Genomic DNA, 17061 nt, shown 5'->3' with positions numbered 1-17061 from the left:
TCTCATTTCTTGAATAGGCTTATTTAGGCCGATTGATGGAATGGCATGGTGAATTCATGTGCCATGTATGAACTTCTTGAATTACAGTAGTCATTTTATATCTGGAAGAGCTGTTTGCGTATAAAAATGCTGATTACAGCTGATTGATTGAATTGACAGGGTGGTTTTTTTTTTTTTTGTTTTTTTTTAATCACTTAAACTTTCTTTTGTGTTTGATTTTAGGGTGTTTTTAATTTTCTGCTTTGCAAGTATGTCTTTGAATAGAAGCTTTTGAAATATAGTTAGGTTGTTATATTGATTTTTGAGGTTTGCCTTGATTTATTTTACATGTGTATGTCCTTAAAATGCCTGACTACGTTAGGAAATCAAAAATTATATTATACCTTGCCTTTGAAATCTTACTCTCTATTGAAGCATGGTTAGGTTGTGTTTTCCTTTTGAGGTTTTCCTTGGGGTTACTTGAATTTAGTATGTCCTTGGGGTTTTCGTTTCTGGATATAAGTTTGTAATTGTGACCCTTTTGTAAGCTATTGTGTATGCTAACATTGTGTGCATGATTGTTTGCTAAACCATGCAGGTGGCGGGTGATCGTGCCGGCAACTCCAGAGGGATCATTCCCGCGAACGGAGGATGGAAAGTCTCGCGCACGCCGAGCAGCACAAAGAGCTGCAGGCACTCCACACTAAATTGGGACGATGGACCACCACCTGACGTTGATGCAACGAACTCTTTCTATTCCACGAGCAGACACCCTTCGAGAGTGAGATACTAGTGAAACGTCAGGGCAGCATTCCTTCTTAGTTTTGAGTCGGCGGAACCATTCTGTTTTGCTTCTTCTCCGCAGTCTTACTCGGCGGAGCCATTTTTTTTTGCTTCTTCTTTTTTTATTTTTTCTTCTCTGCCCACTTACGCTTATTTCTTAGGCTCCAGGGCGCAGGGAACTGTAATTGTGAAAAGGTTGGAGGATCTGGCCAAAGAAGGTGATAGCCTCGATCGATATCGTCACTAGCGTCAATATCGTCACTAGCATCAATAAGAGAACCTTTAGGCTTGTTATCCAGGAACTTATTCAGAAATACCGTAATAAAAGGAACATAGGAGTTTGTCGCTAGGTATTTGCAATTGAACTTCACGGCACGGCCAAAAGAAAGAGCTTCGCTCGGTAGGCCTTCCTTCGCTGACGAATGCCTAGCGAAAAATTGCCACCCAAACCGGTGCCTTTTTTAATGTGGTGGAAGTAAACCTTTTTGCGGTTTCATAATCAGGTTGGGTTTATGAAGCCCGAATGAGTCAGCCTTGCGGGCAGATCGTGCTGTTGTTAGCCCCTTTGTCCTGCTCAAGCGAGAGCCTATTCTGACTTGCTTTCCAACACCGTCATTGGATTGGACTTTCCGGATCCCTTTTCTTCGGGCCTTCCTTTCAGGGATACCCATTCAAAAAGCAGAAAAGCGATGTCTGTTGTCGAACTTGCTACCGGGGAGGATCGCCCTTTCACATCCGCTCCTCTAAAACTACCTTTTGCCCAACATGATCACGAACGAAGACAGAAAATAGCGTAGATAGGAGGAGGAAACGAACCAACCCACTTGTCCTGATCGGAACGATTGAAGAAAGAAAGAGAATGGTGGCCCCTTCCGTCCAGGGGACATCGTCGGAGAACAATGCCTGGGACAGGGGGAGAACCTTCCGTTGGTTGCGCCCTTTAAGTGCTGGTTCTTCTATATTTAGATTCTGCTTTCAAGATCTATATCTATCCGCGTGAAGGAAATGCTTTAACCAACGATAGGCCGTAAGGAAGAGGATCGGAGGACTTGAAGGTAAAGGCAGCAAGGTTTAGCGAAGCCATCAACCTTCGCGACTTATTTAGATTTAGGGGCCGGATTGAGCCATTTAATAGCTTCATTTCGAACTATATCCGATAGTTCGTATCCCCCTTCAACCGGCTTCAAAACTAGCTATTTTGCTGACGATTTTAGCAGGATGGGACTTTCAGGCCAAGTGCAGATTCGTCGAAATCGAAGGATTGCCTCTTATTTTCTAAGGTTGGCGAATCAAACAGCCTCAATCAAGGTCTCGGCACAAAAGTGCGAAATACTAATATATGGATTCATTTTTCTTATTTTCTTTTTGTGGTTTGAATTTCTGTCTGTTTTCGTTGCTGGGTTACTTGTTTCTGCTGTTCCCTGGATGATTAAGGTTTCAGTTGTGGTAAGTACATCAGACTGTACTAAGACTTGGTTTTACGAAAGAAAAGATGGCATTAAAGAAGATCAGAAAATTGACTGATCATTTTTTGGGTTCGTGCAGGAGAAAAGCGATCAGACCTATGTATCTTCTAATGCGTGCATTTTTTGAGGTTTATTAATTTATTTATCTTGCTACATTGCTCTAGCTGATCTTCTACCTACCCACGCAATCAAGCTGGGGCTTTGTCTTGATTTCTCTGTGTTCTACTATGAGATTCTTTGATTCCGATTTCCTTTTGTGTTGTTGATTGCCATTTTCTTCTTCTAAATAGGTCTTATGGGCAATTTCTGATATTGGGTTTTAGTACTTAATATTACTTGCAACTTTTTTTTTTTTTTCTTTTTTTTTTTGGTAAAGTGAATGTTCTGTATTACGTTTTGTGATTTTCAGGCATGAATTAAGGATGAGAATTAGATCACTATTGAGGTGCTGAATTATAAGCTTGAGAATGGTATTTGCATTGCTTCTAATTCAGATATTCACTCTTTGTTTCACTTTACAGTTCAGTTTCAATTTGTGTTTTGATAAATCATTGAAGTGATGTTTGAAATTTCTAATGCGCATTTGTTGGTATTGAATGCTGAACGGAAGTATCTTTCAGTGTGGGTTGTGGTTAATGATGGGAACTTCTGTGAAGAGAATTTTCTCATTTATTCTGGTTTGATATTGGTTTGCCTTTTTGTTAATCTTTGAAGCTGTGACTCTCTTCCTGCCTTTTGACTTTCTACTCTTCAAGATATTGTACATATTTATAAATTATATTTCATTGTAGCTATGGATCTTCAAATAATATTGAATCTTATATTCTTATCCAACATTTAGATATCTAAAGGACACAATTGAGAAGCAATTCCTGACTTTAGTTGCTGACTATTCTGTTCTGTGTATCGATTGATATTTTAGCTAGCTAAAATGCTTATATTACCTGTTGAATTGGTTCTGGACCACATACTTTCTTAATATTTCTTTACCCTGACAAAATCTCATTCATTACCCATATGTTGCAGATTTTGAAGAGTAAGGTTGCCAGTGTTAAAGTCGAACCTGTAGTTATAACTGGTGCAGGTGATGCATTTGTGGGGGTCTTTCCAACCAGGTTAGCATCTGACTCGAATTAAGGTACATTACAGCAGAACTTGGAAAGATACATTATAGTGCTTGGCTTCATTCAATAAAGCTTTCATGTTTGTTGAAAGATGCAAGTTATTGAAGGTTGGGATGAGGGAATGATAGAGACTTTTTAAGGGTTGGGGTGGGGGGAGGATTACGAACTCTTATTTGGAGACGATGGAAATAGACTTCTGATCATGTTTTGATGTACCAGTTGGAGCTAATACTCCCAAGTTGGAACTAATATATTGATAATCCGTTGTAGGCAGTCTTCAGGATTCTGTATTTCGACTTCCAACTTTGCCGTCAAGACTTAGGGTTTCGTCTCACTTGAATCGCCAACAACAGATTATTTCTCATTCTCGTATTTGGACGTCAGGTAAGATGTGCTCTGATAAGGTTTTTACAGGTTGTAGGATGGATCGTGTGGGTTCAAAACGACGTGCGGCTTCGCCTCTTGTTCCGGAGTATATCAACTTAGATCGTGTGAAGCTTGCTCGCATTGGCCCTTCTTGGGTTTTTGTCACTTCATGTAATGGTTATCAAGTGTAGTTGTGTATGTTGTTTTGTTTTTCGTTTATAGATCCTACTGTTAAAAAATAAATAAATAAATAAATAAATAAATAAAAAAGAAAAGGTAACAACAACCAGCAGCAGCCCTTAGCTTGCAGCTTCCATTATTTCAGCTTCGTAAAAAAATTTCACACCTCATGGAACCAAATAGTGGGTCTTATACCCAACCGCCATTTCTTTGCCATAGATAACCAATTTATGAGCTGAAACATTCTGCTCACGAGGCACATGAGAGACAAAAGCAACCTCAAAGCTATTAATTAGGGTCTTTTCTGATTTACTGAACCGAACTGATTGGAGTTGAACTGAATATTTTATGAGAGTAGATGATTAGGAACTGAACTGAAATAAACCGATTGGAGCATATCTGAACTGAAATTAAGTTGCAGAGAATTGGCCCTTAGCCAGCAACATCGCAGATGGTCGTAATTAGCTAGCTCATGGTGCGGATATCCTCTGATCCAGTGGTGAGGAGCATGGTGCGAAGCGAGTTTGCATTACTTTCAATTTCAATTTTCTTGATTCCCAATTCCTTTGCAATTGTGAGTCTATCAGATCATTGATTGCATATAACTCTATAGCAAGAGGGTTAGCAACATTGTATTTGCAAAAAAAACCAAATATACCAAGAGTCATCAACCCTTCGAATGACTCCTCCTCCCGTAGCATTATCAATATACCAATAATTTACCATCTAGTTTAGATACCCATCTTTGAACCTCAATTGACAAATATGTAGGCCCTTATTATCTATATGATACTTCGTAATAAATTTGTTTAATATTTATTTATTTAATCTCTAACAAAAAAAAAATGGATGTGGTAGGCCATAATGTGGAAAGTGACAATAGGATACTTAATAGAGTTTCATCATCACATCACATGAGTGGCTAAACTAAGAAGTGGATTGGGTTTTAACCATATCGTCATTGGATGTGAGAAACAACTCATTTTGTGTCAATGTTCATGGTTGAGTTTTACATTTAGAAATTGTCTAAAAAGTTACTAAAACCAGACAATAATATAAAAACTAGTGTTAGGCTCGGACGATGTCTCGAGTTACTTCGTTAGTTTCATGATTAAAATCTTTATTTATATTTAATTTTAATATAATGACATATAATATGGCAATAACTTAGTACCTAACACTATGTTTTAAAAACTTAAGGTTATGAGTTCAAATCTTGTGTCAAGCTATATTTTTAAGCACGTGAATGAAATATTCAATTGATTGAGGAAGGTGTCACGTAATACCTAAACATCTTTAGGAACGTCTTTTAATATATAGTATAGATTGAAATTAGAAATCTTATGCCCTTCATCAATGCAATGGTGGGTCAATAGTTGGTGACATTATTAATATATATGTCAATGTGACATTTGATGATGATTAGTAAATACTACCAACATTACAATTTGTAAAATTCATTTATCGGAAATTTGGAATCGATCAATATGCTCACTGACCACTTACAAGTAATTTTAATTTCATTAAACAATGTTAATGATAATAGTGTCACCATTAACATGACATTTAATTTACATGTCAATTCATTAAAAAGAAATGATTGAATTTGACTGTATTTCCTCCATTTTCTGCAAATAAAAAAAAAAAATTTAAAATAAAATAAAATAAAATCGATTGCATTTCCTGAAGCTACATTTGTTTAAAAAAAATCCAAAGTGAAAGGGGAGGAGGAGAGAGAAAGAGGCAAAACTAAAGAAGCTCCATTATATTGGATGCCATGGATAAAATTAATTAAGATCAAAAAGGTAATAATGGGGTTTTAAGGATTTTGATGTGACGACAAGAAAATTGCTGAACAACATTAAGGCAAAAAAGTTGAACAATACTTAGTTAAAAAATTACTACCTCCGTTACAAGTTATGTGCAACGATTAGACATTTTCCCTCTCTACTTTATGTCAAATTGTTGCACATAACTTGTAACGGAGGTAGTACTCTGTATGTATGTTTTTCTAGAGAAAATATCAGGCAAAAAGATGAATAGAAAAAATATTTTTCAAAAAAAATAAATTCATAAAATATGCATAAATTCATAAAATAATGCTACATTGGAAATGACAAATACAATTTCAATTTCAAAAGTATTAGAGTTTCACATTTTGGATTGAAATTCAAATTTTAATTTTTGATGGAAAGTGGGCCTTAATTTTCTGACTAGTGACCACAACCATTATGCCAAATTGCCCACGCAACATTGGAAATGACAAATACAATTTCAATTTCAAAAGTATTAGAGTTTCACATTTTGGATTGAAATTCAAATTTTAATTTTTGATGGAAAGTGGGCCTTAATTTTCTGACCAGTGACCACAACCATTATGCCAAATTGCCCACACAACATTGAAAATGACAAATACAATTTCAATTTCAAAAGTATTAGAGTTTCACATTTTGGATTGAATTTCAAATTTTAATTTTTGATGGAAAGTGGGCCTTAATTTTCTGACCAGTGACCACAATCATTATGCCAAATTGCCCACACATATTGTATGTGGGCTATCACATATTCCCTCCGTTTTTAAATACTTGCTTCATTTCTCCATACGCGGAGTTTTAAGAGAAATTAAAAAAAGTAATAAAATATAAAAATAGTGGGGTAAGTTGAAGAATAAAAACTATATAAAGTAAAAGTAGTTGAGAGAATTGAAGGAGAGAGAATATGAAATTAATAAAATATGATTTATGTTGGGTCAATTAAGTGAGAGAAATAAATTAAATATTGTAAAAGCTTTCTAAATAAGGAAATGAGCAAGTATTTAAAAACGGCCGAAAAAAGAAAGTGGAGCAAATATTTAAAAACGGAGGGAGTACAAGGATACAACCAAAACAAAAGAAATAGTTTACCAAGTCAACAATTTAAGAATCAATACAGTCAAGATCCAAGACAAGCAGATATTACATCCCACAAAATTTGCTTCTCAACATAACAAGTCAACATTACTAACTTCAATAGATGCCAATCTTGGCTAGAATAGATACCACATTGACACATTGTATCCTCTACAATTTACACTAATACCTAGGATATCTGCATGATTCAAATCTAAACAGCCCTCCTCTGCATCTTGAATCTGGATACCGGCTTTGAAGGCTGAGGATTAGATGGCTGCATTATATAAACATAACTTCTTATTAAATGAATGAAAAGTAAAACATGATGATTAGACCAGAGAAAGACATAGTAACCTGATCAATAGTTTCTTTATCTGAAGAAATTTGCAAATTATCTGTCCGCTCTATGATAGAACCAGTGAAGGCCTGCAGTGAATGAAAGATCAGTACTTGGCAACAAGGAGAGATGAACTATAGAGGGAGACAGTCAAAAGACATACCTTGAGACTATCTGTATTGGGTCTAGAGTCTCTAGACAATCGATTGCTAGCATCTGGTTTAGGCGTTGGAAGTCTTGGAACACATATCTGAAGGCCAAATAGGAAGGGATGGGATCAGTTATCATATAGAGAAATCTATATCACTGCAGTTCACCTACTTTATGTCTTTATATAAGGAAATCTATATCTGACAGCCAGAAATCTAGGTTTATATTACTTCAGTTTATCTAGGTTTATACAGAGAAATCTATATTACTGCAGTTTATCTATATTACTAGAGTTTATATAGAGAAATCTAAGAAATGGGTTTGAAATAAGAGCATATACCATATTACTATTCTAATGATATAATCAAGCAGTGTGTAGCAGTTTATCTAGGTTATAATCGCAAAGCAAGAGACTTTTAGTCTAGTCATGGAAGATACTTCCAACCACCTAATCAGCATGTCCACTTAAGACCTACTCCATATAAATTGAGCCTGAAATAGTGAAAATGAAAAGACACAACAATCATCACACAACCAAACGCAGAAAATTGACAGCCACCAACCATCCAATTACAAGAAAAAACAACAGAAATTAGGATTTGCATCTACATGGATCAGCAAGCTAAACATGAGCAGCTAGTGCTATTACCTATTTATCGAGCTAGTCAATAGAGCCTCTACCTTGGACAACTACAATTATACATAGTCACACTCAGCCTCCCCAAATCCAACTTGATGTAAGTAGTATCTTCTCTGCATTCATCTAATCTCTTTACATGCCCTCCTTATTAGCCAACGGAGAACTAATCTTCTTGAAACTTAGACCTACTTTCAACAATCACATTTAGGGGTTGTTTAATTTAAGATAGGTCAATTGAAAATGGTGCAAGAAATGAGAATGCACATAGAAGTATCCTTCCTCTTATTATTTACAATAATATGTGCTAAGGTAAGGAATAAATACCCCCCAAGCCCATCCCCGCATCTGTCGCCCCTTGGTCACCCAACAAAGAAAATATTATGTGCTATGATAAGGAATGAATACACTCAAAGCCATCCCCGCATCTGTCGCCCCTTTCTCACCCAACAAAGAAAAACCCTTTACCATCAGTGAGAGAGTTCTCACTGTCACAGTGAGTCTTACAACGCCTCACTATTCCTTCTTTGTACTCCCTTCGCAATCATGTTGTGTCCCTTTTATCACCTTTGAACTCCCTTCACAATCATGTTGTGTCCCTTTTACAACCAGGACAACACTGGCAACACATAATCCTCACTCTCCTCGCTGAAGTCTAGTCACCCATTGCAGCTTCCTCTCTATCCAACCACTCAACATTACCACCGTACATAGGTGACCCAATACAAGTATACAACCACCAAGGATCAAAATGCCACTACTATCAACAAAAACAAGAGTGAGGAGACGAGAAAAAAGACAAGCTAAAAGAACATTTTCCTTTTCGTCAAGTCATATGGACATATGGTATAATTTTTGAGCTTTGTCTCAACAAATCTGAAGCCGTCACTACTGCTCCAATGTCAAAAGGTGATTGTGGTGGTATTAGCAATGCCTTGCTAATTGACTATATTGGTAAATCCCCAAATTCTGGTGGCTGGGGATAAAAGGATAGGTTATGTGAAGCACTGGTCAAAGGCTCAAAGCAACTGAAAGGATGGAAGTCTGAGTGAAGTGCTGGGAGTTCTCTGAGACAGCTACATGTGAGGGGAATTCCAAACACTAGCAAGACAATGTGCAAAGAGAACGGAATCAAGGAAAGAGGAAGCTTGTAGATTTCAATTAACTAGAAGCAATACACAAATTTCGACCAATACCTAACAGAAATTTAAGAGGCCTCATATTCTTTCTCCAGTGACATTTATTTTTGTCAGACTGCAGCTTGGTTACTTTACTGGATGGATACAAGTAACAGTCCCAATTGGAAGCTGCTTCAAAAATTCACAAAATTCAGAGGAAACTAATTTCCTAATCATTCTTCTGCAGGGAGAGTATTTAGCGTTTGAGAAATAAGACTATATATGTAGTAGATTTCAATATGGAGTAAATTTTTTGGAGGTCACTCTCAAAAGCATGTATTTTACCTGGGAACTAGTGGGACACCTCTGAACTTTTGCACATTTCATGTGATGCCTTTCACAGTTTCACATCTTACTTTGTGCACACTATATCCTTGAACTTTTGAATAACGCACAATGTATGCAACAACATAACTTTTTTTTTATGTTTATTTTGTGAACAATATTTGCTAGTCCCTTTTTGAACGATTCCATATGATGATTCACGTTAGCCGACCCCAAATCATTTTGGACTAAGGCTTTGTTGTAGTTGTGACTTGTGAACAATGTTGACGTTAAAGAGGAGTTCTACCTAGTCAGTTATTTGGACACATTTAGTTACAAGTTTTTCAGAACTTAACAAACACTAATAAATACAGTTAAATACGTTAAAAAAAAAAAACTATGCACTCTTCAGCCGTGTAAACATGATTTGAAGGAAAACATTGACATGGTGCTTCAAATACATTGTGCATAACATAGATGTTAATTAGGAATAAACTGTGCATAAAATTAGATGTGGAAGGCAGCACCTGATTTTTCAAAAGTACAAGATAGCCCATGGGTTTTTCCCAAAAAATCCAGTAAATATGATACACAGCAGAAAGATGTGTATTGGGCATAAAGAAAAAGCCATGTATACCTCAGATTTTGACTTGGACTCAAATGGAATACTTTTCTTCATCACAGGAGGGGCATAATCTTCCTCTGTCGATCTTTCAACAAGATTTTGCAGCAAATTTTTGCCACGTGAGGATTCATCTGATCATAATAATAAATGTGAGAATATCAGCATCAATACAATTGACAGAAAGAGATAGGACAGCAAACAAAGCTGAATCAGATACCCCAACCCTACAACAATGTCCAAACCCAAACACAGACTGCTTGGAAAAATAAGCAGCCTTTAAGGTCTTCCTTTCACAGTAAGTCCAGACAATCACACCTGCCAGAACCAGGGCCGGGGTTGGGGCCAAGTGCTATTTTGCACTTACATCATACTTCAAAAGTAAACTCTAATGGAGAAAGAAAGGTACCTTTATGCGTAGATTGCAAACTCAAACTTTCATGCTGCACGAAAGGGATGCCAAACGACAGATGTAAGCAGCTTGCAGGAAGAGTCAACATGCACAACAAAAAATAGTCTTCCAAGAATGCATATAATAGGAAGTCATAACAAGTCTTACAATTAAGTTATCAGCATCATTTGGTAGAGTATTTCTGTCCGGGAGAACTTTGGCATGATGATGGTCTTTAGATTGCTCCTGGTCCTGATTGGTCAACAGTTTAGATGTAAATAGCTCCGGCAGCAAGATCTAATACATTGATTTACTAAATTCTCCAAAACCTATTGCTTTCTACAGAAAGTAATTAAAATTGATTAGTGATTTACCAAGTTATTGAAGTTTTCATCACGTGTAACGTCTCCAAGCTCTTCAGTATCTGCTTCTTCCTCCTCAAGTTCTTCTTTCTCAAGCTCATCAAACCTGGACATGATACGAGCATAATCTTCATCATCAACTGCCCCAGGTCTACTACGATTACCAACTTCACACACACTAGTAGCCTCTGCCTTTTCTGGGCCTGATATTCCATGCGTATTAAAAGTGAGCAATCCCTTTACTGACATATTTTTAGCTAATGCAAATCGCAAACCTAGGCTACCAGCATAAGGTAATGGGAGGAACAGGGTAGGTCAAACAACTCTTAAACAAAAGTCAGTAAATATCTGTTAATATGGGAATCAGCATGCAGCATCCAAAAATCCAGCAAAATAAAAACAAAAAAAGCACCAATTTAAACTTCCAATACATTAAAATAGAAGTGCTACTCTGTTATGTAAAAAACATATACTGCTTATGATATCTTAGAAATCTTACCGAAATTTGAATAAATTTTGGAGTTGTTTTGTGCAATATCTGGGCTTAAAAACAAATACCTCATCCTAAGCTAGTTAAAAACTCAAATAATTGATATGATAGGTTTAACCTGACCCCCCCCCCCCCCTCCTTCTCCTTCAAAAGTACACAGAGGCACTGAGGCAGAGACTAAGAACAGATATAAGAAAATTCTTCTGAGTAGTACAATGTCAGACGTAGTTAAGGACCATGGGATTAATATTTCCATACTGCCTGTGGTAAAAGCACATAAATGAGACTCCTCATTAATGAAGGGGGGAGGGGAATCCTTCAAGCACCAACAGGAAAAAGTGGTGAAAAAAAAAACCTTTAACAATGTGTTGTTCAGGCTAATTAAAATATATATATACTAGCAGATAACCATGGAAAACATCATAAGACAATGCTTCCATCGAAGAAATTCATCGTCAATTTAAGAAAGGAAATTAGCCTGTTTGGACATACTTCCACCAGCATCTTCATCATCACTTAACTCTTCTCTGATCTCCACAAGACCCTCCTGCAATAAGCACAGAAAAGCTAAACTGAGCAGATACAAAAACAAAAGTTAAAAAGACATATAAACGAAAAGTTACATAGAAGCATCATTCATCCAAAAATCACCTCAGATTCAGCAGCAGTTCTGTCATAAAATGAGGCCTTGGCTTTGAGATCTTCAATCACAGCCTTAAGGGAGCCAACTTGCGACTCCAACCCCTGCCCTCTTCTTTTAAGAATGTCAACAGTTTGTTTGGCCGTTCTATCCGCGAAATAATTCTCTCCTAGGAGAACCTGATACCCACTCAAACAGGCTTCTTCTTAGTTTAACTTTGCGGATGATAATTCAATTCTTACAAACAAAAAATGTCACACTAGGAGCAAAAGGCACAAGCTTACAAGTTACAACATTACGTCGGTATATGGTTAACTACTCACATAGAGACTATTAAGCTAACATGACAGGCTAGTCATTCCAAATCACATACAATTCATCCATGTGTGAGGTTGATTTTTAACCAATTTGGGGTGGCAAAACACAGTTCTATCCAATACACACGATGAATACAGGTTTTTGCCTATGATGGATTAAGTATAAATTTTGCTCATTCCGAGGGAATAAACATATTAGTAAGTCGCACAGCTAGGGGAACAAAATTGCATTGCATAGATCAGCAATTCATGGACAAACATAAGAAAATACTAGATTACAGCTAAATTTCATAAATTTGTAAGCTAAAATGTAAGCTCCTTTGCACAATGCACATAATTATTGCAAACCCATTCATAATAAACAAAATTCCAATAAAAAATGTCAACAAATTGAGCTCAATCTTCACCAATTCACACACACACACAACAAATTAATTAACCATTACTCAATTTCCAAAATACACAAAACAAATTTAAAAATAAAAGATCAAATTACCAAAAATTCATTAGTATGAACTAAACGACCCGGAAAAAATGCTGCCTTCCCAAATGGAACCTGTAAATTCACCCCAAATAAACAATAATAACTCAAGGGATGTTCTATTCAACTGATATTACAAGTTGAATAAAACACACCCTAAACTCGTACAATATAAAAAGGTTGTAGTACGATAAATTAAGTTGAATAGAACACACCCTAAACCTAAACTCGAACGAGACCAAAAAGAAAAATACCTGAATATCGTGATGAAGTTCATCGGGAAGACGTTGTACAAGGTTGATAAGGTTAGTATTGTCAGCGACAAAGCTAGTGAGGTTGTCGAGTTCTTTGAGCTTTTCCGAAATCGTGTCGTTGACGAGGTTGGCGGCTTTCTGAGCTTCCTCAGCAGGGAACATTGAAGATAGTGATGTCACGGTTCCCTTCCCACGCGCCGCCATTGTAGAGAGAGAAAGTTAGTGAGAGAAAATGCGTTGTCTCCAATTTGAGTCTATTTATGAAATTTTTCTGCGTGATGATATGGCTCCCATGTAATGCTGTAAAACTTTCAAACCAATTTTATCCTTGATATGTGCAGGTTCGCCGCCCGACGATGATAGGTTGTTGCGGGTCTGAGGGAGAATTGGGTTTGAGAGTTGGCGACTGAGGGAATGATGAGGAAGTCCTAGCGGAGGGTTGCGAGACACGAATCTCGCGTCTCACAAGGGTAGTTTAGGAAATTCGCTATATTAAAGTACCTCTGTAAAACACTAAAGTATTACTAAAGGTCACAGTGGTATATTTTTAACGTCTAGTAGTACCTTATTATTATCCGGTAATATAAATTTATTCAACAGTAGTAAACGATTAATTTATACCTAAGAGTTAGAGAAATATTAAGTTAGTTTATAAAAGCCTTAAATTCTCAGTAGCATTATCACGAGAATCAATAGTACAACATTATTGTCCAGTAATATAAAATAAGTACCCAGTGGAACATCTTATAAAAACTACTTGTCTCTAGAATAAGATTATTAGTTACTTTATTCATCAATTAGTCTTAAGTGCTGCGTCGATTTGGTATTAGAGTCATACGGTTAAAAGCTAAATTAAGGTGTTAATAATTAAGTAAAACTAGAGAATACTAGGCCCTCTACTGAGTGTAAGAAACCTGATTTTAAGCATTATTATCATATTCCTGAAAATACTAGTAATTTTGGCCCATTCCTTAATTATATAGTAGATCAAATTGGCGAATTAAGATCAGAAGTTGATAACATACATGCTCGTTGTATTAATATCGAAAATAAGATATCAATAACCACAACCGATATTAATAAAAAATTAAGCGATCTAAACGAACAGGTTAAACAAGTTCAACTTGTTTTAACAAACGAAGTTAGGCATCAATTTGGAAAAGAAGTATCACCTAATAAAGAAAAAATTATCCCATATAAATATAAATATCCTTTTCAAAATCTAGATAAAAATAAAAAGTTTACTATAACACTCCCTAAAAGACCAACTAGTAACCAAGAAAAGAATAAAGAAATTAAACATGAGCCCTCATCTACTGAAGAAAACACTAAATGAATTACAAGTCCTATTTGACAAAGAAGAGACCCTAATAAGTTTAACGAAATCATGAACTTAATTTCAAAAAAGGGGATTGCTTCTGATAATGAAATAGAGGAAAATAATTATGCTACTTTAGAGGAAGATTTATATCAACAAATGGGATTAATGAAGTTAAATGATCTTGACTTTCTACCCATAGAAGTTGTTCAACAAAAGATCGAAAACAAAATAGGAAAAAGAGTAATGGATAATAATGATGTTGGAGAAGAAATTATTAATGAAAATATTAATGTAAACAATGTTATCCAAAGACCTAGGTATCAAGAAGAAGGAAGTTGCACACGACCAAGATACATACCAGGGAAGACTACCCGGTTTAGTGTCAAGGTTATTCCTACTCATATACCTAAACATGAAGAAGTGACTCTTGAACCCATAAGTCAAACTGGTTATAAACTTAAATTAGATGGTGTAAGAGATAGACAAGATGTTTTAGATCAATGGAAGAAGAGTATGAGTAGTGTACTTAATTTAAATAGTGAATGGACTTCAGAAAATTTCTTAAATTATATTGAACATAGTCTCTACGGCTGTGTAGAAGACTGGTACGATGGAGTAGATGAAGAAGTAAAGATTGCATTAAGAGCTAGTGAATCACCTACTAGAATGTTTAGGCAATTATGTCAATATATTGAGTTAGAGTTCATTGGTCCTAGAGCCGATCCTAATGAGAAACGAATGGAATATCAAAGAAAGTTAAGTAACTTGTCCATCTGTAATATGAAATATGTTGATTATTATATTATGGAATTTGAAACATATTATTATAAAATTGGTGAAAATGAAAAAAATCTTGGAATGTTCTATGACAAATTACCCAGTCCTCTTAATGAAGAAATTAGTGAAAAATATCAAGAATGGAGAGATTTTTAGCTAGGGATGCCCTAGGAAACAAAATTGCTTTCCTTAGAAAGTGGATTGAAAAGAAGCGTAGAGAGGTCGCAGGAACTCAACAAATGAAGAGACAATTTCTCACTTGTTGGGATTTCCCAAATAACTATGGATGTGAAAGAAAAAACTATAATAAAAAAAAGAGCTATAAGAAAAATAAATTTGACCGATCAAGAGGAGAAACCTATAAGAAGAAGTATTATAAACATAAATATAGAAAGCCAAGTAGGTTTTTCAGAAAGGCAACATATTGTCCTGAGAAAAAGAAAACATGCAAGTGTTGGTCTTGTGGAGAACTAGGACATTATGCTAATGAATGTAAGAAAGCTAATCATAAACTAATGGAATCCTTAGGAAGTTGGGATTACATAGAAATACCAGAAGACGAGGCTTTAGAACTAGCTTTAAGCAATAATAAAGGAATAGTAGAAATCATAGAAGAAGAAAATGAGTATAATGAAGAACCTGAAGTTAGTGATGAGTTTGAAGATGAAAATTATGAAGAAATAAATAACATGATGGAAGGAGAAGAATTAGAAAATTCAGAATCAGATGACAATGAGGAAGATAAAAGCAAAATGAAAATAGGTCAACTAAAAAGAGCTGAGTATTCATTTGAAGATAATGACCTAGATCAAGTAAACAAAGAGAGTTGGAATTTTCCCCAGATTACTAAAGATAAAATATTTAAAACTTCTTTCTTTAAGACTAGAACTAAATATGTATGTGAAGAAATGGAAGGAAGTAAAGTAATCGAAGATTGCGAACAAAAGGCAGCCGAATTTAATATCATAAACTGGAAAAGTATTAAAAAACCATAAAGAAAAAGGAAATTATAGCTATATTTGTATTGGTGCAGTACAAGTATACATAACTCCTTTGCAAGATTTTGGCAAAGATGTTAAATGATTGACTTTTATTTGTGATATTAGACATAAAGAATTTTATGATCAAATAATTAGTGGTATCACATGTAACTTAAGTCAAGGAACGGTAAGTGATTAGGGGATTTTGCTCCCACCAATCGGAATGCGCCACGTGGGCCAATCAGAACCTGCCAAGTGTCCCCCAGTTGGAACTGTCCGGGCTTGCCACGTGGCACACGCTTATTCGTCCACCCTGGACCTATTATGTCATGACACGTGGCATACTCCATGCCTAATGGAGAAACCGGCCACCTAGGCCCAACTTCCGAGGGAAGCCCAATCAGCCCAAGGTTAACCTAAACCTAGGATTGGCACGTTTCCCGAGGTTATAAATACCTCCCTTAATCCTCATTAAGGGAGATTACGCACATTAAACACTCTCACCTAGAGAGACCCAATCACTTTAATTTCCGCATTAATTACTCCTTAAGCAAGTATTAACTTGACCGTCGGAGGCGGATCTCCAATCATCCGGAGCATCCGTTTGTTTTGCAGGTACGGGCGTCCGGTTCCAGTCTCGGAATTGTAACTCTCCCGCAGGACATCAGAAAACCCCGAAACATTTTGGCGCCGTCTGTGGGGAGAGTACTTCTGAGATGGCATCCATGTCTGTACCGACTCCTGAAGAGAGGCGTCCCTTAGACGACCCTCAAGTTCAGTCGGACCATGATACTGAGAATGAATTTGAAGTTGAAGCTCACACAGCTTCAGACGGGACCCTAAGGGCCCGACGCACCCGTCATACCGAAAGGAGGGAACGGGAACATCTTCAAACTGGAAGTGAGCAAGCAGGCGCACCGCCTGTTCGGCAGCAGCCGACTGATGGGTCTGCTCCCATCACAAGGAACGAACTCATGACCTTCATGAGGGACTTCAAGGGAGAGATTCAAGAGTTGCTCAACAAGAAGCCTGCTCTGGCCAAGGAACAGTCGGCTAAGAAACCCTCCACTT

At 36.5% G+C, this 17061-nt stretch overlaps 2 protein-coding genes across 4 annotated transcripts; one reads left to right on the top strand and one right to left on the bottom strand.

The window, feature by feature from the left end:
* Positions 1-76: 76 nt before the first annotated feature.
* On the top strand, positions 77-4741 carry LOC110724244. Of its 2 annotated transcripts, XM_021903655.1 has the most exons (4): positions 77-2208; positions 2308-2356; positions 3255-3343; positions 3627-4741. In XM_021903655.1, exons 2-4 carry the CDS (start codon positions 2327-2329, stop codon positions 3907-3909), a joined length of 402 nt encoding a protein of 133 aa, XP_021759347.1. In that variant the 5' UTR covers positions 77-2208; positions 2308-2326; the 3' UTR covers positions 3910-4741. The 2 variants fall into 2 exon arrangements, with proteins under 2 accessions (XP_021759347.1, XP_021759346.1); XM_021903654.1 differs by having other exon boundaries at positions 77-2356; positions 3627-4740.
* A 2032-nt stretch (positions 4742-6773) lies between these two features.
* LOC110724241 (RNA polymerase II subunit 5-mediating protein homolog) lies at positions 6774-13344 on the bottom strand. Of its 2 annotated transcripts, XM_021903652.1 has the most exons (11): positions 12913-13343; positions 12674-12733; positions 11872-12039; positions 11713-11767; positions 10743-10933; positions 10537-10620; positions 10387-10420; positions 9993-10111; positions 7290-7376; positions 7144-7215; positions 6774-7063 (listed from the first exon to the last, which is right to left on the bottom strand). In XM_021903652.1, the coding sequence occupies exons 1-11, from the start codon at positions 13114-13116 to the stop codon at positions 7001-7003; spliced, it is 1137 nt and encodes a 378-aa protein (XP_021759344.1). In that variant the 5' UTR covers positions 13117-13343; the 3' UTR covers positions 6774-7000. The 2 variants fall into 2 exon arrangements, with proteins under 2 accessions (XP_021759344.1, XP_021759345.1); XM_021903653.1 differs by lacking the exon at positions 12674-12733 and having other exon boundaries at positions 12913-13344.
* Between the last annotated feature and the right edge of the window lie 3717 nt (positions 13345-17061).

This window comes from Chenopodium quinoa, unplaced genomic scaffold, assembly GCF_001683475.1.
Source record: "Chenopodium quinoa cultivar QQ74 unplaced genomic scaffold, ASM168347v1, whole genome shotgun sequence".
Taxonomy (NCBI): Eukaryota; Viridiplantae; Streptophyta; class Magnoliopsida; order Caryophyllales; family Amaranthaceae; genus Chenopodium; species Chenopodium quinoa.
The sequence above is the reverse complement of the archived record's forward strand: the minus strand, read 5'-3'. Positions and strand labels throughout refer to the sequence as shown.